General features: G+C 38.9%; 2 protein-coding genes and 1 long non-coding RNA gene across 6 annotated transcripts in view; 1 reads left to right on the forward strand and 2 right to left on the reverse strand.

The window, feature by feature from the left end:
* The window catches only part of LOC119261837, a 37,015-nt gene extending 33,614 nt beyond the window's left edge, over positions 1-3,401 (forward strand). Inside the window, exon 2 of the long non-coding RNA XR_005129228.1 lies at positions 3,070-3,401. This is a non-coding gene — a long non-coding RNA (uncharacterized LOC119261837). The remainder of the gene's footprint in view (positions 1-3,069) is intronic.
* LOC108416077 (H-2 class I histocompatibility antigen, Q9 alpha chain-like) overlaps positions 1-25,282 on the reverse strand; it is a 471,933-nt gene that overhangs the window by 272,789 nt on the left and 173,862 nt on the right. The window lies entirely within an intron of this gene.
* LOC108414327 (BOLA class I histocompatibility antigen, alpha chain BL3-7-like) overlaps positions 1-25,282 on the reverse strand; it is a 138,534-nt gene that overhangs the window by 89,282 nt on the left and 23,970 nt on the right. The window contains exons 5-9 of one of the 4 annotated variants that reach the window (XM_037531713.1): positions 25,180-25,267; positions 24,981-25,079; positions 24,696-24,719; positions 24,510-24,570; positions 23,182-24,385 (exon numbers count right to left, since the gene is read on the reverse strand). The exons of 2 other annotated variants lie outside the window; for them this stretch is intronic. In XM_037531713.1, the coding sequence (XP_037387610.1) occupies positions 24,533-24,570; positions 24,696-24,719; positions 24,981-25,079; positions 25,180-25,267 (249 nt within the window). In that variant the 3' untranslated portion in view covers positions 23,182-24,385; positions 24,510-24,532. Of the gene's footprint in view, positions 1-23,181; positions 24,386-24,509; positions 24,571-24,695; positions 24,720-24,980; positions 25,080-25,179; positions 25,268-25,282 lie in introns of those variants that run through there. One more of the 4 variants, XM_037531712.1, reaches the window with a different exon arrangement.

Here is a 25,282-nt window from a genome sequence, read left to right on the forward strand (position 1 = left end):
AATTAAATAAATCCGCTCATTAAAAAATTGCTGGCAAATGCAAATAATCAGTCAACACACCACACCTCATCAAAAAGGCCCACCAAGGGCTTCGTTTCCTCAGGAGGCTGAGAAGAGCCAACCTGTCTGGTTAGCTCCTCTAAAACATCTACAGGTCCACAGTGGAGAGAATCCTGACCAGCTGCATCACAGTCAGGTGAAGGCCCTGAAAACTGCCCTGTCCATCCCTGTAGCTTTCCACCCACCCACCACACAGGACATTAACAATAGACACGTTAAAGCCAAAACCACCAGGTTCAATAAGAATTTCTACCCATTTCTATAATCTAAGAATAGCTTGGCTAGCTTGCATAGACGTCTCTGTATTTACTGAATAATAAGCTGTAGTGTGCAAGAAGCCTGGATATTGAAAAGGTTAAACTGGTCACATCCTCAGCACCCAGCAGATCATGAATGCAAACACTACTGTGTACCGTACGCATGGTCAGCTGTGAGACCTTATGTGGTCAGGTGTGTGTCTTTCCAAATCCTGTCCAATCATCTGAATTTGTCACAAGTGGACTCCAATCAAGGTGTAGAAACATCTAAAAGGTGATCAAGAGAAATGAGAGGCCCCAGAGCTCCATTTCAAAAAATTCTATTTTAACTTTATGGGGTGTGTATATATATATATATATATATATATATATATGGGGTATTAAGTGCAAAATGATGAGAAAAAACTTGATTTATTTCATAGCACAAGGCCGTAACATAACAAAATGTAGAAAAAGTGAGAGTCTGAAGACTTTCTGAATACATTGTGTATGTGTGCGTGTGTGTGTGTGTGTGCGTGCATGTGTGCGTGTGTGTGTGTGTGTGTGTGTGTGTGTGTGTGTGTGTGTGTGTGTGTGTGTGTGTGTGTGTGTGTGTGTGTGTGTGTGTGTGTGTGTGTGTGTGTGTGTGTGTGTGTGCTGGTAATACTGTATTTGGGGGCAGTCGTGGGCTGGAGGTTAGGGATCCAGCCCTGTGACCGGAAGGTTGCCAGTTCGATCCCCAGAGCCGACAGCACATGACAGGTGTCCTTGAGCAAGACACCTAACCCCCAACTGCTCCCCGGGCGCTGCGGATTGGGCTGCCCACCGCTCCGGGCAAGTGCACTCAATGCCCCCTAGTGTGTGTGTTCACTGGTGTGTATGTGGTGTTTCACTTCACGGATGGGTTAAATGCGGAGGTGAAATTTCCCTGTTTGCGGGACTAATAAGGGTCACTTAATATGTATAATGAAAATGAAGTTGAATTAAATTGATATTGATTGGTAACTGGGTGTTAACTTCCCCTGAAATATGGATTCACACCCTCAGGCCAGTGGGGCTGAGGGACGCAGTGCTGCACTACAAAGTATTACACAACACAACAAATCACATATTAAATCGCCATTTTACAAAAGTGCCCCTTTAATGTGACGGTGATGTTCCAGCCGTCTCACAGAGGAGCAGAAGTATGAGAGCTATGACTGACCCCTACTGGTCAACTAGCAAACTAACTTCTCTTACAAGTTTTTGTTTCAATGCTTTTGTAGTTTGTTTTATTTATTTGTGTTTTTTTTTACAATTGTTAACAAACATTTACAGTTTTACTCCAATTTAAAATTCGCAACAACACTATTTTTACTAAATTACAAACTATTTATTATTGCGTGAATAAGAGAAAGTGTGGAAACCTCAGAGCCTCCTAGACCTTCAAAGTAGACCCAATGATTCCTGCATCCTGAAAGAACTGGTCATTGTTATTCAACAGGATCTCTGCAAGTATTAAAAATGTCTGTGTTTAATCTAGAACTAAAAACACTGTTCATGCAAATTGCCATTAGCTTAGGGCTAACAAAGTACTAACATCTCATAGTTAAACTTGCAGAGATTCACTAATCAATGCATTTCTGTTTTTATTTACATTTTATTGAAATTTTCCAGTCAAGGCAAGTCAGCTTTACTGTCAATACTACAATATGTACAGGACATACTGTGTACTGAAACCGCATGGTGTAGCGATAACATTAAAATTAGTGAATTTAAATAGACACTAAAACTACACTAATTGTAAAAATAAACACAAATTGTAGAAAAATATTTAAATTGTAATGCATTTACAATTCATAATGCGTAATAAGCATGGCTATAAAGTGTAATGCATATTTATGAATATTTATAGCCATGTTTATGATGCCTTATGAATGCATTTGAATGTGTTATGAATGTGTTCATAGGTTCTTATAGACCATGGTGTCCATAGAAATTGTTTGGGATATGTTCTTGGGTAAGAACAGAATCTACACTGACTTTTTATTAGATCCTTTCTCAACAACACATTTTAGAACAGACTCAGAAAGGTGTTGGTGAATGAGGCCCAGAGCGTAACGATCACATTAAAGATTCAGGAATGCTTGTTTAATTAAAAATGTTTTATTTTTAAATATCACACACATCACTGGGACTAGAACCACATGCACATAAACTTTGATTAACTTATTACTTATATTTTCCTCTGGTTTAACAGTGACTTATTACGATGTAAAGCAGTTGTTTTCTATCACTGTATAATAAGACTGAATGGCGAGCCAGCAGTGGGAACGCTGTAGATCCTGCAGTAAAACAGTGCAGAGAGCTTCATACTGTAGGCTGCCTGTTACTGTCCAAAATACAATATAATAAAAAAGAATAATATTCAATAAAATGCACCTTATTAATGATAATGACAATATACAGGCAAACTAGTTCATTAACAGAAAGACATGACTGCCCAGCAACATAATGAATCTTTGTTTTTAATAACTTAAATTAATACAGAATCCAATATGTTTTCATATCCTGTTCAAATGTGTTGCCAGTCAGACTTTAGAACTGGGCCTGGTTTATAAGTGTGTGTTTGTCAGCAGTTATTCTGTTAACAATCTGATTACATAGACATGTACTTTCTATAGAAGCCGGCTGTTTAAAACAGGTTTAAAATGCTCATTTTTACTGGATGTGCAGTTCTTCACCCTTTTTCTGCTGCTCTCTCTGATCTTTCCTCTCACTCTGTCTGATGAAGGTCAGGATGAGAAGAGCACTGAGCAGAACCGCAATCACAGCTCCAAACAGCAAGGTCAGCAGGTGGAACACCTCAGGAGGAGAGCAGGATTCTGAAAAGCAACAGAAAACCCACAGTTTTACTTTTAAAATACAGACATTGACAATAAACTGTAAATAATTAGATTTTTTCTGAAACTGTCAAAGCTGCATTGACCATTATAGTAATAGCAGCTTATCAACACACCAGACTGGAGGAGCAGTGAATACAGTGAATGACAAACCTTCAGATTTCTCTGGATTCCTGTAAGATACTTGACTTTTCTCTGAAATAAAATTTATATTTGAGTGCAATATTTTGTTATTTTACCATATAGATTAATGTTGTATTTTTACTTGAGTCCGTTTACATTATAATTATATAATAATATAGTTATATAACAACAACAAACATTACCTTTGATTTGTAAATGTGTTGTGTTGCTGAAGATCATGTATTTTCCCTCCAGAGTGCTGCAGTAATAGAGTCCTGAGTCAGAGAGAGTAACTGCAGTTATAGTGAGAGAGGAGAACGTGGAGTTCACTCCCATCACTGATCTGTTACTCTCAGAGATGAAGAAACAGGGATGAGGGGATAATGTTAATGAATAATATCTGCATGCAATATAAACTGGCGCTGAATTATTTGTGTGTTTACACCAGAATATATAATTTGATTTAATCAGGCTGTGTTGACACCAGAGAGTGACATCATCACCAGGTTCAGCTTCTACAGTTAAACCAGCCTGAGAGCTCAAACTCACTGACAGCACACCTGAAACACACAACACAAGACAACACGGTAAACCAGTAAACACACAAAATACAACAATACCAATTATCAAATACAGTCACATATCTAGAACATTTGCGATGGAAAAGAACTACTACAAATTGAAGTCAGCGTGTATGTTCATGTTCAGGCCTGAATAATGGCCTCAATCCAGCCCTCTCCATGTTTATGTACTGTTCCATGTGTGGTTGGGATCATCAGAAGAACATTTATCGCTTCTCTTAGTATGTACTGTACAGAACTTTAACCGATTATCATTTAAAAGACATTTTGAGGACCTGCAAGTTGTGTATTCTGTCTAAAGTGAATGAAGTAAAATACTTTTACGAGTTTTAAAACAAATACAATTTCCGAAACACTCACTGATCCCCCAGAGCAGCAGCAGAGCCATAAGTAGACAGTGACCCATCACGGTTTCCACATCAACTCAGTACCAGAGATGAACTTTCAAATTGTGCTTCGTTGTAATGGAGGGGGCGGGGCTTCTACATCATCTTTTCTCAAGAAAGTCTTATTTTACAGAGTAGTCATTTTAAGATCTGCAGTAAACCTCAGCACAATATTATATCATTTGAGTGTTTATACCTGAAGGTAAAACCTACGAGAGTCCGCTAGCGAAGATTCTTCTTTTTACATTTTGTTTTCTAATTTAATATGTTTTTCATTTCAGTACAAATATGGAATCTTTAAATGTCAGAAATTTTTAGTGTGTAGTAGTAAGACGTACATCAAATCCACCTTAGAGTCTCAGCATGAGCTTCAGTGGAGGAGATAAGACGGGAAAAAATTGACCTTTTGTACAAAGGCCTTAACGCGGTCATTGTCACAGTGGCACACATTTGAATCTTCTTAAGGCTACTTGTCATAACGTTTCTTCTTTGCTTCTTTTGTCATTATTTCCTGGTGTTTACTTTCAGGTTCAAATGAGAAAAGAAATCTCTGTTCTAACGTGTTTCAGTCTGACCTCTGACTTTTGGAACCCACTGTACTTTGGTAGTAATAGTCATATATGATTGTGGATAACGTGTGGAGGCTACATTTAGTAGGAACTCAGCTGATCGTGATGATTACAATTTCTAGATTCAATTCCCTTCTCTCACATCTGACAAGCTTGTATCTGAGCAGAATAAAATACTAAAAGATGATCCAGGATGAGTGCACAGATCATTAAAAATTTCAATTCCAGTTACTTGTCCAAAAATGTCAAATATGTAAAATGGTGTAACACTACACCAGGTTTGTTTACTGAGCTTGGAATCATAATAATAATTGTTTATTACTATTATTATTACTTGCAAGGACTTTGGGACAAAGACGTGTACACTGTACTCACTAAAACAAGGTCAAATTTTACTTTAATTTAGTACATTTTGTTCATTGTTTTATTTTGTGTGACTTTTATCTCTAAAATCTTTTTTTCTTAAAGTCCTTTGCTTAAACTTTGTTTTAGTGAATATTTAAATTTTATTATTGTATTATTTTTATGTAATATTACATGGAGAGTAATAGGCAATTGAGTACATGTATCAGGTGGGTAGCGCTGTCGCCTCACAGTATGAAGGGCCTGGGTTTGATGCCCAGGTGACCTGGGTCCTTGTGGAGTTTGCATGCTCTCCCAGTGCCTGTGTGGGTTTCCTCCCACAGTCCAAAGACGTGCAGCCAGGCTAATTATAAACTGCCCCTAGGAGTGAGTGAATCTGTCTGTCTTTTCACCCTGTGATGGACTGGCAACCTGTCCAGGGTGTGTCCTGCCTTCTGCCTGATGACAGCTGGGACAGCCTCCAGCACCCCCCGCGACCAGAAGGAGAAGCAGTTTAGAAGGGGTGTGTGTTAATGCTTACAAGCAGATACATGTAAGTAAGTATTGTTGATTTTTGGAGTAAAAACAAGTAAAAACAAGTAAACACTGTAGCAAATTCCCATAAGCGCTCCTCTAAGCAGCTGGCTGAGGATCATGACAATGAAGAAAATGAGGAAAATGAAGCGAATTGATGCCTACAAGATTGTGAAAGATAATAAAGGTCTTCCAGCTCAGGCAGTTAAGGGGAGCCGTGGAAGTCAAGGTAAGATCTGATAGACCAAGGAAAGTCTCCGACAGAACTGTCCATATGCTGGCCAGAAAGGCAAAGCAAAACCCCCTCCTATGACATCAAAGGACCTGCAGCAAGGCGTAGCTGACACAGCAGTGATAATAAAGCATTCTACTGTGCACAAACATCATCTGCATGGAAGAGTCATCAGAAGGAAACATTATGGTCCCATCCCAAAAGGTCTGAAGTATGCAAAACAACATCTAGGTAAGTCAGGGGTGCTTTGGAAACAAGTGCCGTGGCCCGATGAAGTAAAAATGGAACTCTACATCATAATCACCAGGTATTTTTCAGAAATAAACATCTTTAACCATCATTACAATGGAGAGAATGAATTAATCAGATGACAGAAATTGATCCTCAGATGAGGACAACAAGCTAATAATTAAAGTTTGCAAAGTAGCTGGCTATTTAGATACTTTATCTCCATCCATCCATCCATCCATCCATTTTGGTGCTGGAGCCTATCCCAGCGGTCATCAGGCGGAAGGCAGGACACACCCTGGACAGGTCGCCAGTCCATCGCAGGACTCAATTCGTTTTAATCTGCTCAGCTTAATTTACAGAAGGCCAACGTTATAACCACCAATTTCTTTCCAGGTTCACAAAAATGTCTTGAAAAAAAAAAGTCCTCTAAAATTTGTGGGTTTTTTTCCTTAAATTCATACTTTAAACTTAAAAATTTCTTTTTTTTCAGAACTTTTCTGTTAGGAACACTTCCAAGAACAGGTGGGACTTATGAAAAAAAAAGTGTGTTTTTAATTATTTTCTTAAGCCTATGGCAGAATTTTAGTCTTAGACTGTAAAAGTTAACAGGATAAGCCTCTAAAACAGTAACTTCTAATGAATTTAATACAAAAATAAGAAAATAACAACTTTGAGACGCTTTTAAGTTTATTTAGAGATCTGCCACTTACCGTTTGTCTTTATTTTGTCATTTTTGATATTTTGTTAGTTTTTATTTTAGGAATGTTTTAATGAATTTGACCCCTGGTGTCATTTTAGTAGATGTCCTTGAGTGAACTGCTGTTAACAGTAAACAAGTTGGATGGCTATCTGTGGTAGTGGAAAGTGAGAGGGGTTAAACTGCTGCAGAGCCGTGTGGTTTTGATGCAGCGAGCAGATGCGAATAGTGGAGGGTCAGTTTTGCGGTTGGAAATTTTCAGACCAAGACGTACACATACAAACACACACAGACGCCTTTGCTCTTTTGAGCAGAATCACCTGCATGCATCGACAAAAATAGATCACTACTTTTAAGGTAACATTTCTTTTGGCAACAGCACCACATGTGTAGTACATAAATCTTTAGAAAGTCAAACATTTTTATACACCGATCAGGCGTAACATTATATCCTCGTTTCTACGCTCACTGTCCACTTTACCAGCTCCACTTACTGTATAGCTGCACTCTGTAGTTCTACAGTTACAGACTGTAGTCCATCTGTTTCTCTGATACTCTGTTACCCTGTTCTTCAGTGCTCAGGACCCCCATGGACCCTCACAGAGCAGGTACTGTTTGGGTGGTGGATTATTCTCAGTGTTAGAGTGCGTTGTGCTGGTCTGAGTGGATCAGACACAGAAGTGTTGAGAAATCACACCACATTCAATGCAGAAGGCTCCACACACACTTCCCACAGGTCAGTGCAGTGTTCTTTAGCTTCCATGGGATTTGCGAGCAGAAGACCGACCAGAATGACTCTGTTAACACCACGACACAGCACAGCGCCTGGGCTCGTGGGGTTGCTAACTGGACCCTAGTCAACATGTGGCTTGGTCCAATAAGTTATGGTACCAGTTGTTCTGGGCTGATGGGGTTCGTGTGTGGCACAGACCACATGAAGCCATGGACTCCAGTTGTCAACAAGACACTGTGCAGGCTGGTGATGGCTCCATACGGGTGTGGGGTGTGTTCTCATGGCATGGGTTGGGTCCACTGGTCCGCCTACACATTTCAATGACCAGTGACCGCTATATTTTACTGCTTGGTGACCATCTGCAGCCGTTCACGGATTTCGTGTACCCCCAAAACGATGGGATATTCCAGCAGAATGATGCACGGTGACATCAGACCCAAGTTGTTTGAGGAAGAACTGGTTTGAGGATCATTCTGGAGAGTTCTGATGAATGATGTGGCCTGCACGTTCGTCCTACACGATACTAGTTCCTGTCCCATGACTTTTGGCATGTCAGTGTATAAATTCAATTGAACAGTAACAAACTTTGTGTGACCTTTCAGGGATTCTGGATTACTTCAATGGAAATATAATCCAGGAAATCTTATATAATCTCACTTTGAAATGCATGCAGTTCAATGTAAACCACAGTACACTGACCGAGCACACTGTGATCAGTCTCAGAGCTCAAAACTTTCTCCCTCACAAAATACAATGTTTTCATTTTTTATTCTGCAGTGCTTTCAGGTTATTTTCAGTGAGTCAACTCCAGGATAAGAAAAGAGAAAATACAAAAAGTAACTGAAGTACTCAAGTAGTTTTCCAATAAACTACTTATTTACTCTTACTTGAGTAATTTCCTTTACTAATGTTTTTATTTGTACTAAATTCTTACTGCAGTAAAAGTACTTTTATTTAAGAAGGGATTTCACTCTTCCCACCCCTGCGTTTTTATCAAACGAGACGTCTTTCACTTTCACAGATCTGCTGATAATCAACACTTATTATCAACTGACTTTACCCACAGGATTGCCTTATTAAAATTCATCCACATCTACAATTTGATTAGCTATCATCCTTTGGCAGTACCATCCAATCAACCAGTAATCATCCGGTGACTACAAGAGACCACACCTATGTAACGTGACAAACATCTTCTGTGTGGGATGCATGTGTGTTTCCTCTCTTCTGAACTCTTCCAGTTTATAGAACTGATTCCTCCTTAAAGATGGCAGGGTATGATCAGTTCAAGGATCATGACTGAGGAGGTAGGACAGAGGAAGCAAGGAGGCAACAATTACAGATGTGAGACCCACTCACAAGCCTGTGAACCTCTTTCCTCTGATCAACACTGGATGATTAATTCCACACTAGGGGGCAGTGAGCACACTTGCCTGGAGCGGTGGGGGGGTTAGGTGTCTTGCTCAAGAACACCTCAGTCATGTGCTGTCGGCTGAGGCTCGAACCGGCGACCTTCTGGTCACGAGCCTGGTTCCCTAACCTCCAGCCCATGACTGCCCCCAAACGACCCAGACGCAAACCTTTTTATACATCATTACTAAACATTTATTTTAAAGTTATGAAATGATTGTTAGATTTCTAGGATAAATTACAGAAAGTCCAGTCTCTGTACAAGAGGACAGGTGCCACATGGTAATCTAAGCACCTCAAAGGTTTTTTTTATTGAAGACTTAAACAATGGGGGTAGAATTGGGTCATTTTGAGTGTACTCAGTCTTGTGGATTGGAACACTCCCCTCTGTCTCTGTTAATTCGCTTCTCCCCAGACTCTCTCAGCGCATAAACAGAGCAGAACAAAAATATTACTACTATGGCCAGGCCTGCCCACACACACAGATTAAGGCACATCAGATGGTTGGAAGGCAACCAATGTCCAGCTCAGGTCAGTCACCAGCTAAGGCAGAGAGTCAGGGCTCCAGCAAGCAGAAGTGGAGGACAGTTGAGAGAAGTGCTACTGTTGCGCTGTTGCTGTTCCTCACGCTGCTCGCTGAGGGGAGTGAGCACCCTACATTGCTTGTGCTGGCCAGTACTCCACACCCCCCAAGGAACTGGCTCAGGCTTTGTAGGTTGCCAGGATAGCTGACCTTTCAGGCAGGGTGAAGCGTGGCGCTCTAGACACATGGTATGCAGATCTGTGCAGTGCACCCGCCACGCTCTTTTGAAAGAACTTTTGAAATGTTATTGCTTTCGCCAATGTTGTTGCTCTTTAGTTTAAAATTTAGCTTAAGTATTAATTGTGTTGTTTTGTATCAGGATGTGGGTAGTTTCATGTAGGCGATGGTCACCATGGAGTGAAAGCATATGGCTGGTCATGACCTCCCCCATTGGTTTTGCAGTATGTATTAATTATTATTAATTCATTATTTATATTAATTGTTATTTGATAAATAACTGCCCATTTTGAAGTTGATGCGAACACGTTCCAAAAATTTTGGGACAGGGTCATGAAAAAGATCCCCTGAAAAAGACGTCGTCTGGATGGCAGCATACGTTGCCAAAACATGTATATATAATTTAGCATTAAAGTTGCCTTCACAGATGTGCACGTCACCCATGCCATGTGCACTAATGGACCCCTAGACCATCATGAATACTGGCTGTGAGCTGATGACAAGCTGAGTGGTCTTTAGCTTGGAGGACAGTGTCCATGATTTCCAAAGCGATACAGGTAGATGCTAGTAATCAAGGATTAGAGGCAGTTCTACTGCAAGAGATGGAAGGTAAGGAGAGGGTCATTGCCCTTGCATCCCGACTCTTGAAGGGAGCAGATATTAATTACTCCACTTCAGAGAAGAAGTGCTTGGCTGTGGTTTGGGCTGTGGAGAAGTGGCGGGTGTACCTAGAGGGACGTCACTTTGTGGTCAGACCACATTGCACTCTCTTGGGTTTTCAATCATCCAAAACCCACATCCAGGCTGATCAGACAGGCTATCCGTTTGCAAGGTTTCGACTTTACTGTCCATTTACCTCTGAAAGGTAAGACTAACATAATCCCTGATACTCTCTCACGAGCACTTCCAGACCCTGAGGATGGTGCGGTAGCCACTCACCAAGCCACACCAGCACCTTTACCCATAGAGTGGTCAGACATAGCTCGAGCACAGGAAACAGATCTTTCCTTAAACACCATAAAAGAGGAAGCGCAAAGGTCCAACAACCAACCAGACCGGATTCATTTCTTATTTAAGAATGGAACCTTATTTCGCTCAGTCCCAATAAATCAAGGACACAATCATGTCTGTTTCTAATGCAGTGCTGCCTGAAGGCCCAAAGATCACGGCCAGCTAATACTGGTACAGAGATTTCTCCAGAGTCTCTGAATCCTTTAATGCTATTCTGTACTGTAGATGATGAAGAGCAGACGTTCTTTGTTGTTTAATGCTGAGAAACTTTATTCATGAATTGTTGCACTTTTGATCGTGCAGTCTTTCACAGAGTGGTGAATCCCTCCTCATCTTTACTTCTGAAAGACTCTGAAAGATGCTTTTTATATCCAGTCATGTTACCGACCTGTTGCCAATCAACCACCAGGTGTTTTATTTAGCATTTCACAACTTTACCAGCCTTTTGTTGCCCCGTCCCGACTTTTTTGTAAGGAAATTTATGCACAAATGTAACTCATCACCGTCAAAGGTTTCACTCCAGTGCTGCTTTCAGACAAGGTGGCAACTAAGTCATGTGATTTACAGCCACCTGAGAATGTAATTTGGAGTGCTGGAGCGCCACCTCTTGACCACAAAACAGCACTGCATTCTATGACAAACAGTTTAGCCTCTGATCTACTTGCTAATCTAATACAGTTTCTTGATGTGTAGAAACTGATTTCAACTCCTGCTCCTCATCTTCCGCAGTCCTTATGCTCCTCATCTTCCTCAGCAGTGCTGCTCCTCATCTTCCTCAGCACTCCCACTCCTCTTCTTTCTCAATTGAATCTCTTTCACTTTTTAGAATCCAACATGTAAGAATGGAGAAATGCTGAAGTCAGTCCCACTAAAAATATTTGACATTACATGCATGCAAGGTGGGATGTATTTATTTATTTATTTACTCATTCATTCATGTATTTTAATAGGACTTAGAATGCTTTTTGACAACTCTAGAAAACTTTTAGAAAACTCTACCAGTACATGACGAGCAAACACAGCTTTGAACAGCTTTAAACAAGCATAACGTTTTTCATTAAAACACACGCAGAAAAATGGTGCAAACACAGCTGCAGCTTTTTTTTTATTAAACTTATCAGTTCTTGAATTCTCATTGAGTGGCCTTTCCATTAAACACTGATAAGTACTTAATAAATACCATTAGGCCTGTGATGATAATCACACTCCCACACTATTGCACAGTATTGGGTGGGTGATAATAAATAATTGTCTTATACCGCCTCTTTGATGGCCCGTAGTGAGGAGCTGAACTTTACCCTCCTCTGCGGTCACTGCAGGCTGGCAGGGTCGCCTACAGAGCAGCACTAGTAGCTTTTAATAAAGCAGTGTGAGGGTCTCATTTCGTAGGGAAGATTTCAACCACTACCCCTTGTTACACTCGAAAAGAAGGGGGTAGGGATATCAGTCTCCCTCCAGACAGCCATCACCAGCAAATACATCTGTACTCTTCTTGACTTCTTCCAGTGGCCCTTCGTGGGATTTCCGGTGGCGATGATGCTGTCTGTTGCCAAAATATTCTCATAATGCACCTTAATGAGTTTCATGACTTCGCTGACTCTTTTGCCTAACAGTGGTACTGTACAGCAACTATCGACCGCCTGAAACTCCAGGCAATAGAATTTCTGACTTCTGGGATTTCTTCATTTCACCTTGCATTTTCCCAGTGGTCTCAGTTTGCTTTGATAGTAAATTACCTGCACAGTCTTGGTCTTCTCAGTTCTGTGTCAGGAGTCAGCAGACTTACTGGGATGACACTGCAACTCGCACCACAAACAATCTGGAAATTTACAAGATCTTTGCCTAAAAGCACAGCAGCAAACAGCTGAGTAAGAACCAATAACGTTCAATTATTTGGTTCCTGCCACAGTATTGTCTAAGCCATTTATCCTTCTGGGTCGTGGGGAAAGCTGGAGCCTATCCAAGGGTCACTGGTATGATAATGATGAATAGTGTTTTCATGCAGTCTAAACTGGTGTAAAATGTTTGTTTGAGCCTGAATAAAAAATGTGATTAAATCAGGCTGTGTTCACACCAGAGAGTGACATCATCACCAGGTTCTGCTTCTACAGTTAAACCAGCCTGAGAGCTCAAACTCACTGACAGCACACCTGAAACACACAAGACAACACAAGACTGACTTAAAACTGTATTAAATACAGCTCTAATATTTATATATGTAGCAGCACTGAACAGATACAACATTAACTCAATATGTCTATTAATGGTTTTACATCATTCCACCTTTGATTGGGATCATTATCAGAATATTTAGTGATTCAGCATCTACTGTACAGAGATTTAACTGATTATCATTTAAAAGACTGACAGATTTAAAAGACTTTTCCAAGTGAACATTCTGGGTTGTCAAAAGTGAAACGCAGTGTGTGGATTTTTAACACTGCTGAACAAACTGCAAACATTCCTGAGACTGAAGAGTAAATAATATTAGAATAACTCTGATTTCAGAAACACTCACCGATCACACAGAGCAGCAGAGCCAAAGCTCAGATTTCCATCGTATCAGTGTCACAGAGGAAGCTTCAGTCTCTCTTCAAATTCTGCTGTAGCTGTATGGAGGGGTGGAGCTTGTACACTGTCCTGTACATTAGAATGCGTTATCTTCCCATATCAAATTAGCCCTTTCCAGCTTCCATTGAAATCTGTGTAACTGGAGGGCTGAAAGCAGTGGTCTGTTTATTTTTGGCGTGGGTACAGCTAATGGTTTAATACGGATGTGAGTATCCATAACTTGGTACAGCTTGACTACAGTCAGTGTGCTGTGGATATTATTATTATTATTATTATTATTATTATTATTATTTGTTCTTTAATATTTTTTTTGCTGCTCCTTATTATTAGTATTGTTTTAATACTTTTGGGTTTACTTTTCTTTTCTCTGGTTTTGTTTCATGAGCTGAAGACCCTGGGTGTGAAGAGGCTGGTTTTTATCTTTGGTGTTTTCACTGTTTTTTTTGTGTGTGTTTGATTAATTGGAATTTGCACTTGTTTGTAGTGATTTTGGTTTATACCAGTTCTCTCCACCCAGTGCCTCTGGCCTTTTTAATACGGAGTTAAGCAGGACTGGTTTTAGTTTGGCTAATGACTATTAGCCATTAACCAGTATATTAATTGTTATAGTAAAGTGGTTTGTTTTTAAGATTATACCAGTTGACCTCTCCTGCAGGTGTGTGCGCACACGAGTGTACCTGCAACTGTGTTAATAAACTGCCTGTTAATGTGAATTCATGTCTCTGCCTTTTTGGTCTCAACGAACGTGGGTGCTAATCTAATTCTCAGGGTGAAAGTCCCTGGGTGGCGTAGTCAGTTGTGAATTTCTGAATCCTGAGTTACAGTTCATTGAAACTCCTTGTTACGAATTTCATCTTGTACGTGTTTCGCCACGTATGCAATGCGCTGATGTGCCAAAAGTCATGGGATAGCAGTATGTAAATTGATTTATGAAGTGATTTTACCTCAGGAGACGGCTTGGGACGTGTTAGGTGTTATGAGGTGTTATTTTGTGAGTGAGGTTGAACGCTGGCCAGTGTGCTGAGGGCAAGACGACGTGAGTTATCATAGAAAGCATTACCACCAGCAGTGGACGGTGCAGTGGCCGCCCATGGGTGCTTAATGATCAGAAATCTCAATTGCGTTCAGTGCAGGAGGCTACGCACACATATCCCACAGGTCAGTGCAGCGTTCATTAATTAATGTTTTATTTAATTAGTTCAATCAATGACTGGTATATTAGTATGTTGTCTATTGTCTTCTGGATTAACAGTGACTGATTATATTGTACTGCAGTCGTGTTCCTCCACTGAAGATCCAGCAGTGTGAGCTCTGCAGCTCCTGCAGTAAAACAGTACAGACAGCTGTTAGCAGTGCACCTGTACTGTCCACTGTAGACCTTGTGTTTATTAGGAGAAATAATAAACATCACTGAAAAAATGAAAAATAAGTGGCTAACAGTTAGCAAGCTATAGCAGTGCTTTCTTTTCCTTCCTCTTCATGAACCAGGTGAAAAATATCATTAGCAAACAAGCTAACAGTTAGCGTGCCATACCGGCCATTTCTTCCAGAGCTGTCGACTCACCTGTAACTGTATGACGCCCTGCTGTCTACCTGCCACTGGACTGGCAGTCTAGCAGTTAACCTGCGCCCTTGTGGTCAAAACCGATATAGCATGTTAGCCAGTCAGCCCCCCAGTCATTTCCTTCACCTGATAACTGAAGGGTTCACCTGTTGGTCAGTGACCTGTGACTATTTCTTTCATATAGTGGAAGTTGAAAAGGAGAAAAAGGGATTTGAGGCTTTTTTGTGGCTGAAATTGTTCTTGTGATCCTATCAGTAAAGTAAGATGTTCTGCTTCTGGAGTACGTTTCTGAATATTTCTAACATTTTTAAGTGACCACACAAAAACAAAATAGCAAGACACTATTATATAATTTGCAGGTATGTAGACAAAGTATCCTGAAAGAGCAGTGGACACTGGTCAGGTCAGGTCAGTTCGTTTAATATTAGGTCTGCTAAGATCCCTCATATCTCTCACATGCTGTTATTATTGTTAGTCCACACATATTCACTGTCAGGACAACCTCATAAATGCCCTTTATACTGTGTCAGAATGTCATGATGAATGGATCAATAAAAATGGCCCAAAATGACTTAGAATACATATTTTCTCTATTAACTCCCATTAAAAGTTAAGCTAAAGTCATGTAAAGTTATCTTTTTGGAGATATGAGGTGTTGTTTTAAAAGCAAATGTGTATTTACTTTAGTTTAATGTCCCAGTGAAATATATATATATATAATAATTCCTGTGCTTTTTTACGGAACAATTCAATTATCTTATCATTGCGGAGCTTTTTCAGTAAATTCAAACTGTGCGCGTTTTTTTTTTTTTTTGTTTGTTTTTTTTGGCGGTTGTTCAGACTGTTGGGCAAATCTAGCTAACAGCTGGTAACGTGGGCTGTCACTTGTTGCTATAGCAACTGTAAACATTCACCTAAGAGCTATAAAGAGTTCATTTGCAAAAACCCATCTCCATTTTTATTATTAAATATGTATTTTTTATTGATAGTGCGTTCAATGCACAATAACACATGACTTATGACTTGTTTTTTTGCGAATCTGCAAAGCACAATAAAAATCAAGCTTTTTCATCAATAACAAATGGATTTGATCTGTTTTGCAAATGAACTCTTTAAGATGCAGAATCAAGCCATGTTGTAAGTACAGATTAGAATTGTTGTATTTTAGCACAGAATACATGATTTTACCAGTTAGTGAACCTGTAGAAATAATAATACACACACAATTATTTTAATGTGTATGATATATGAGTGTATGTATAAGCAAGAAATCGTTAAAATAACAAATAGTAGCAAAAGAATACTTGTGATTATCACAATTAAGATGTCAGGTGTTTTGATGGATGTTTTTTGATCTCTGCTATATAAGCTGTTATTATTATTATTAGTAGTAGTAGTAGTAGTATCATCCTTACACTAATGGAACCATTTTTTAATCTAATGTGGATTACCTGGCACATTGAATTTATAACCCCTTCCACCCCTTATATGTGCAGGAAGGTACAAAAGAGCTGAATCTGAACAACATGCTCTCACTCTCGATGGATGGGCCCAGTGTTAATTGGAGGTTTGTTGAACTCTTACAAGAGGAACACAGAGAGCAGTGTTGTGGAGCCCAACTACAAATAATTGGAAGTTGTGGCCTTCACACAATGCACAACTCATTCAAGAATGGCTTCACGGTTTGGCAAGTTGAAAAAGTTCTGAAAGCCCTGCACTACCTGTTTCAAGATGGCAGAGCTCATCACTAAATCCAACTCTATGAGAAAAAGATGCAAGGACAAGAGAGGGGAGTTGATGGACCTAGACCATGAAATTGAGAAGAGAGTGGCAGAGCTACGCTACATGTCTTGAAGAGAATTTTGACCTCTTGAATTTGACCTGTTCATTGGTTTCTCTCTAAGATTCATGTGATAACATTTTGTGTTGTTTTGCAAACAAGCTTTTTTTAGCTTATTTACAACGCAGTATGCTTTATGTGTTATTTTATAATTCTGTATGGTTTCTACATGCAAGTCAGTGTGTTGTTTAATGTAATGCAGCTTATGTATCTTATGCTGGCTCTGTTCTGCATCACAATGGAACAAAATTGAAAAGATTGTTGATAACAATTAAGTTTTGATTTCCAATGTGGGAGACAATAAATTGAATATTTTCTACCAAATAATTTTTTATGACATTTTTGGGTCTTAAATTATATGTATTGAGGTCTTAAAATGTGTGTATATATATATTATATTCAAGTCACAACAAAGCTAAAATTTCACCTATTTTTAATTTAGATTATTGATTCAACATTTTATTCATCAGTTTCTGCATCACTAATAATGCTGAGTAAATGGGCTCAGTTATAAATGCTGTACTCTAAAGCATAAAGTAACCAAATGGTCAAAAACATCAGGAGATGCTTAATTCATTTATATATATATATATCTGTTCAGATTGATTCAGGAACAAACATAACAGAAATAGCCTCCATTAAAAACAAACAGATAATTAATTAATCATTTCACATTTATGAGCGCATTGAAAGAATAGGATCTTGAAAGACACCATATGTTAATGTTTTTTTTCAGCTACTTATTATTTTAACAAAAGGTCTTAGTGCAGCTTTAATTGATTAACTTTTGTCCTTATTCTTTACATAAAATTCACTACAAAATACAGTCAGTAGTGTAAAAGTGGATGTAGACTATGGTAAATCACCCTTAATATAGTCCTGGAAAATGACATGACTGTGTGCAGTTTGATAAAAATCCTAAACAGAAGGACTTAGCCTTATGATCATCCCTGTTTATAGATACACAAACTGAAACTCAAAAATCTGATTAAAATGCTTAAACAATACTTCTTCTACATGCACAGAGAAGTCGCACTCTTGACAAACTCTGACTTTGCAGAAGGGAATTATGAGATTCAAATGGTTTTTCCTACTTGGAAGTTAGAAACTTCCCAGTTTCTGCTTAGTCATAAATGCAGTGGTCTACTAGAAAAATCAGCTGCAAAAACATAACATAAACCAGCTGATCACCAGCAAAACCAGCATATGTTATGGTTGGGATGCTGGTTAACTGGTCAGTCAGCATGACCATGCTGGGTTAACCAGGGCCTATGAGCTGGCCCAAAGTTTTACTACACACCTCTATAACCTACAGTTAGCTCAGCCAGTCTGCACTGAAGTTATAATAACCCATAGTATGTAATAAGCTGTAACTTTCTAGAACCCGGACTGGAACAAAGTCATGACATGTGGGTCGGATGAAAGTAGTAAGCCAGAACTGGGCCATCACTCATTTGCTATCATCTCCTCTTTATGTCACTTTAAAACTAAAAAAAAAAGTTTTTCAAGCTTTACATTTTCACTGTAAGCATGCAAAATGGTATCTACACAAGAACCTGAAGTGTGCACGAGTGAGTCGAGTGAAAACACGAGAGATTGTTAGGTAAGTAAAAACTATTTTGCTAAAACTGGTGAGATGCTGAGTAATTATGATGAAGCCTCAAGAAAGCTCAGCTGCGTCCTGGGATACCTTCCTCTCATCTGGCAGGTGTTACAGGAGCCTCCGCTCCCGCACCAGCAGGCCCAGGAAGAGCTGTCCCCTGAGGCTGTGACCCTGCTGACCAACACACCATCACTTTAACTGCTTCTTTGCACTCACTGCATTCTTATTGTACTTATGTCCTGGGATTATTGCACTATCCATATTTGCAGCAACAATTACAAAAAACTGTAAAAGTTTACTCTGCATACTTTTACATAAGCTGTTTTCACAGGACATTCTACCTCATTGTACACTCTCAACTCACTCTGTTATTATGGTAATATACACTGTATATTACCTTTATATTTGCATATCTATATTTTTACCACTATACCGTCCTTCTGCACTTTATATGTAAATACTTTGTGCTTCTGGTTAGATGCTAAATGCATTTCATTGGCTCTGTACCTGCACAATGACAAGGTTGAATCTAATCTAATCTAATCTAATCTAATCTAATCTAGAATGAAGGAAGTGTTAATGTCAAAGTATTTATAACTTCATCCATCAACACAGTTTTCAACAAGACACTTTAAAGTCAATACATCTCAATATAAGTAATTATAGATTATTCTTTACAAGATGTTCTCCTAGTGTTATAACGTTTCTGGTGATGTTCTAGTCATTTCAGACATGCACAGAAATAAGAGCACCGACCCTACTGGTAGAAGCTTTTCATGCAGCTGGACCACTTTAATCACTTACACATTTACCAGAGGTAAAACATTTTTAATAAAAGAGAAAATAGATGAAAAAAAACTAATTCATAACTATATGATGTATACTTTATTCTGATAATATGTTACGAAATATAAATGTACGTACGTACGTTACTCTAAGTTGAAGTCTTTATGCATGTGTAGAAGATAACAGAAGAAACCACTTTGAAGGGAGAAACACAAAGGTATACTTGAGTTTGCACATTTTGCAGAGCATGTTTAAAAGTCACCGTTTTTAAGAGAGAACATTCTTTGAATAGACGAAACAAAATTAGAGCTTTTGGTAAGTCTCACCAACTTTCACCAGTGTTCACAGAAAAAAAGAAGATTTCAAAGGAAGGAACACCATCTGTACTGTCAAACATGAGGGAGGTTCACTGAAGTTTTGTCGTGTTGCTGCCTCAAATCTGTGTGAACATCTGTAGAATGAGCTGAAACTCACAGTTGAGGGAAGACACGTATTAAACCTCAGAGAAGAAGAGAGGCCAAACTACCAGTCAAGCAATCTCATTCAGAGCTACAGGAAGAGGCTGACTGCTGTTAGCATCTCTGCAGTCTGGGCTACAAAATATTTTAGTTAAGCATTTAAAAGGTTTGAATTGTGCCATTTTCATTATTATTTAAAATAATGTCATATTAATAATATATATTAATTTATAATATAATATTAATATTGTCATATTAAATGTGAGACCTTGAAACCCCCCTTAAAAGAGATCAAATAAACTCAGGGGGGTCCTGTATTATTTTCTTGAATAAAATGTGAATTTTCTTATGAAATGTATTTTGTCCAGAAGACTGAATCATAATTTGTTTTTACTTCATATGGATCTCACCAAACCTGCCTACTAATGGCTAAACCGATTTACTACCTACATCGTAGATTTGAATGAATTACCTGAGAAGAGGTAGGATGTTAGACCTGTTAGACCTGCCTGCAGTATCTTCTCTGTATCTTCTCATACGCATGAGTTTTGTAATAGAAGCAAAAGCCACTCTGCCACCAGAGGGAGACAGAGAAGGGCCTCCTATAATGAAGGGCAACTAGCGCCACCTGTGCCAGCTCTACATGCTGTCATGCTCAGAATGAGGCTGATCTGCTGCAGGTTTCTCATACTAGCTGTTTTATTGTTATTGTTTATTGAAGCTTTCCTTTAAATAGTGAAGTGTTCATTACGTGTTCATACACTTTAATGACACCTGGTGGTCATAAGCATGAACTGCAGATACAAATCAGCTCTGTTTTGGCTTTATATCCAAATCTTTATATCCTAGTGTTTATAAAACAATGAAAGTAATTAGTGGCGTGAACACAAGGGGTTACATGATACAACATCACACCACCTTAGAGGGTCAAGATCATTAGAGCTGATATTTATAGAAAATCTGTGAATCTCTTATAAGCTTGTTCACCCATAGCTGTAACCTGTGTTTCACAGTCATGGTGGGGGCTTCATTTATGAAATCTGAATCAAGATGTATGTGTTTGGTTTTGAAACCATGGAAACCCGCGCTGTCCTGCTGACTGTTTTCAAAGCAGTCACGTGGTTGTGGTGAAAGGAGCGTCTGACATTACTGATCACGTGTGTTTTAGGAAACTGAAAGACTCCATGAGGCGCTTCAAAGAAATGTGTGTTGATTTTGACACATCCACTGCAGCTTCAGCATCATGGGTGATGTCACTAGTATCTGGAGTAAACTCCTCTCGAGCTGAACCTCTGGAGTCTTACTGGTTTCTAAACCAGCTACTGAGTCTGATTGATTCACAGTGTAAATAGAAAAGTAAGTGTGAAGTGTGTCCCACACATTATTAAAACCTCCTCCCTGCTGTTTTGCAGTGGAAGCATGTAAAGCTTAACTTTTGATACTTGCACTCAAGCTGAATAAACACCTTCCCAATGCCATACTGTAGCAAAACTCTCATCATGGTCCTCTAGTGGCCTGTTTCTATACCTAAACCCTCTTTATTTCACACCCTTGTTCATTTCTTTCTTTCTGTCTGACTGTATTTGAGGAAATCAGTTACAGGCCACACCCTTATAGGCCTCTGTAGAAGATAAAAGTCCCTGTACTTTTTACATGATGGGGATTTTCTGAGTTATTAATGTAGTTTCCAGAATATTACATGGTTATAACACAAGTAAGTACGTGATCTACAGCTCTATGGTAATACAAGTAAGTTTAAATCAGAAGCTGAAAGTTAAAGATAGTAATGTTGGTCAAAGTTTGGATCAGAGTCTTTCTGCCTATAAATCATTAAACTGGCCTTGGGATTTTCCCAGTGAAATGTATGGTGTGATGTTTGTTATATAAAAAATTCAGTGTAATCAAGTCTACTTACTGCTTTTAAAAAGATAAATTGTCTTTCTTTGCATCCCTACACCAAAAAAAGTCTAACAAATTTAGTATTCAGTAGATCTAATTTTTGGATTAAAACGTGCTCTATAATAAATGTCCATTTTTGGTTGTTTTTCAAGTAGTTTCTTAGAAACCAATTTATTTTTACTTATCTTCTTTATTTCTGTGTAGTAACAATTTTACATTAGTGTGAGTTTAGGATACTCCACACACCTCTGGAACAGCTGAACATCAGAACACTGACAGAATGGCAACGTTATAGGAGAAAGAATTTTAAAGGCAGTTAAAATAATAAGATTTTATCTTGGACTGTTTCTATTAGTCCATTCATATTTTCAAAAAGTACCAAAAAGAACCTGCAAAAATGGATTACGTACAAGTTCCCGATGCCAGCTTTTTTTTCCACCAGCAACATTTATCTGTATATGGACCACCTATATAGTGCGTTACACAGGGGATTAAATAATAACTTTTACACCTTCTGTGCTGCATAAATAATAAATGAGCTCTCATTTCAGACTCAGCTATATCATTTTTTGGGCTTATTTAATTTGACGGGAGTAAGATTAGAAATGGGCAGATCAGAGGGACAGTGGAGGTGGAGCAGTTTGGAGATAAAGCCAGAGAGGCCAGGTTGAGATGGTTTGGACATGTGTTGAGGAGGAATAGTGGATATATTGGGCAAAGAATGTTGGAGATGGAGCTGCCAGGCAGAAGGAGAAGAGGTAGACCTTAGAGAAGGTTTATGGATGTAGTGAAGGTGGACATGGAGATGGTTGGTGTGAAAGTAGAGGAGGCAGTGGATAGGGCAAGATGGAGGCAGATGATCCGCTGTGGCGACCCCTAAAGGGAGCAGCCGAAAGAAGAAGAAGAATTTGACGGGAGTGCACATCTGTACATGTAGTTTAACTAAACCCAAGTCAACATAATACCATAGATTTAAGAAGAGAAACAGAAAGACTAGAATCTGTGTAAGAAAGAACGTCACTCTAGCACAGGGGTGCACAACTCTGGTTCTGGAGGGTCAGTGTCCAGCACAGTTTGATGATTTACCTGCTCTAACACACCTGATTCAACTGACCTGTTAACTGCCAGGTTTAGTGGGTGTGTTTGAATAGGCAACTACCAAACTGTGCTGGACATCGGCCATCCAGCAACGGAGCTGTGCACCTCTGTTCTCAGCCTTTTGGATGTTCTACATGCATCACCGACTGTACAGAAGTGATCGTCAAATCAGTGGGTTGTTAGAAAGTGAAAACAGTGGCAGCAACGCTACACCAGAGCTCACGACTGAGTTACTGTGAAACCGCTACACGTAAAATACATGCCACCTGTCACAAGCTGTCATAAGTGATACACTGGAATATCTTTTAGAAGCAGCAAATGTCTGTTTAATCTAGAACGACCAAAAAGTGTTCATGAAAACTGCTATTAGCTTTGCACCAACAACCTGCTGAAGTACTAGAACAAAAAGCATTTTCCACCAAACCAGAATGACTGAAACAAACTGGGATTCCCTACTGAGGGGGATTTAACTGACCCAAAACACAGGGAATCATTTCCATTGAGCAATATCATGAATTCCTAAATGTATAAATGTAAACCATACAATTATTATACAAATCACAAATACCACTCTGTGGAGAAATTTGGTTTATTTTTTAGTCAGAGTTTTACACTGATAGAACAGAGTCTTCAGGTTATACACATTTGATTACTTATTCAACAGATTCTTCAAGTTTAATCAGTGCAAGACAACTTTTTTAATTTCTCTTACCAACTCTGAAGTTACAGTGATTACTGAGGGTCAACTAGCTTTTTATTTTTATAAATGTTTATGCTTCATTTTTGTAAAATCTGCTAAACAAGTATTCAAATGATAGAAGCCCAGTTTTAAATTAGGTAAAAATGCATCAAGAGATTCATCATTCACCATCTTAATAAGTGCAGAATATATTTAAAAATGTGGCTGTTTTTATTTGTGATTAACTGTACAGTAAATTCAGTTTCAGACATACAGAGCATTGAAACTTATACAACATCTAAGGTGTCTGATGAACTGTGCTATAAGTTAGTTAACGATGAGAAGCTCCAGCTCTGAGTGTGGAAGCTGTTGTCAGTGACAGTGACTGATCCAGGCTTTTAGATTTTGTGAAAAGTATGAATACACAACTGAAACCAGCCAAGATTTTGTCAAAAAAATATATATATACCCTAATTATGCATGGCTGTTACTTTCAATGTAGCACTTCATTTGGTTCATACTATTTAAAAAGTGAGCTGTGTAACACAAAGTACTGGAAAAGTACGAGTGTGTCTTAAAGAAATAAAAGCAGCTTCAGAGATTCAGGATGTTTCTATAAGCCCTGCTGAATTTTAACTGAGCCACGCATGATAAAGTAAACGTCCACAGATCGTTCAGACAGAAAACGTTCAAATCTTACACTATATCTTATATTATATGCTAGAGATCAGAGTAAGAAAAAAGCGACTGACTATGACCCCATGACTAAAACTCTCTGTCCCAAAAGCAGAGGAACAGATCAAAGCACAGTGCAATTTAACAGAACAGCAGCAAACAGAGACATGAAAACTATCTAAATATTAAAGAAATTTAAACTCACATACAAAATTAACAAACCCCCTTAACCCTTTTTACTCAAATAAACAGCTGAAAAAAATCAAACAGCAGTATCACGACCAGGATTCCCAAAATGTGACAGATTTGATGAAGAAGTAATAATATTGATCACACTGAAGTATTTAATGAGAAAATATCTGCAGATTTCTCTGTAAATTAAGTGCTCTTTAGCTTCATATCCACCCCAGCGTCCTCTCTGTCACCTACAAAGACAAATATAAAGACATCAGGACTGTTTCTGTCTGAACTGAGACTTATATTAGGTCATGTTTAGACAGAGCTTGGTTCACATGCAGTGTAGAACAAGTGTTCTGTAAAAAGTCTTACTCTGTTAAAGTGAAGACGGACTTTCACTTGGAGCCGCGGGATGATGAGTCTCCCTCAGAGGCTAAAACACGCAAGACATTCAAATTTAAAACGCTCAAAGGCTCAGGATGAAATGAACTTAAAACAATACAGATTTATAATCCATTGGTGTTTAATACAGCAGAAGCATTATAAAAGCTCACTCACGTGTTTGGGAAACAGGTTTGAAGCCTGAAAGACAGATAAAGAACATGGGATTAGCAAGTCGATGGTCTACATGGTCTACATCATAACAAACATGCTATTCCATTACAAACCAACTAAACAAATGATGAAAACTTGTGAACTGAGGGAAAATCTCATGTCTTGTCTACTTTCAAACTTCTCAATTCAGTTGTCAATTAGGTGAAATATGTTATAAACTATAGTGGTAAGAATCCATAACGTCTGCGTTTCCTCTCACAAAGCTGATCTGTGGAATTTCTCCCTTACCAGACTTCTTCCTCCAAATGACGAATCCAACACAGACAATGGCGACAAGCAGGAGAACAGCTACAACTGCACCAATGATCAGACCGACCGACCCTCCACCTGAAACACCACCAGTTACATCATTATAGACTCCATTCCATCTCAAATACAGTGACGTTCAGCGTAAAGCAGCTTCTCTATAGAATCAGATTCCTCCTACCTGACAGGACTCTGGGATCAGAAAGCCGGAGCTCCGTCTTCAATCCAGGATGCTGAACGACACAGGTGTACTCATTTCCTTTCCTCTGCTCAGGTGAGACGGT

This window comes from Pygocentrus nattereri, chromosome 20 (genome assembly GCF_015220715.1).
Source record: "Pygocentrus nattereri isolate fPygNat1 chromosome 20, fPygNat1.pri, whole genome shotgun sequence".
Classification (NCBI taxonomy): domain Eukaryota; kingdom Metazoa; phylum Chordata; class Actinopteri; order Characiformes; family Serrasalmidae; genus Pygocentrus; species Pygocentrus nattereri.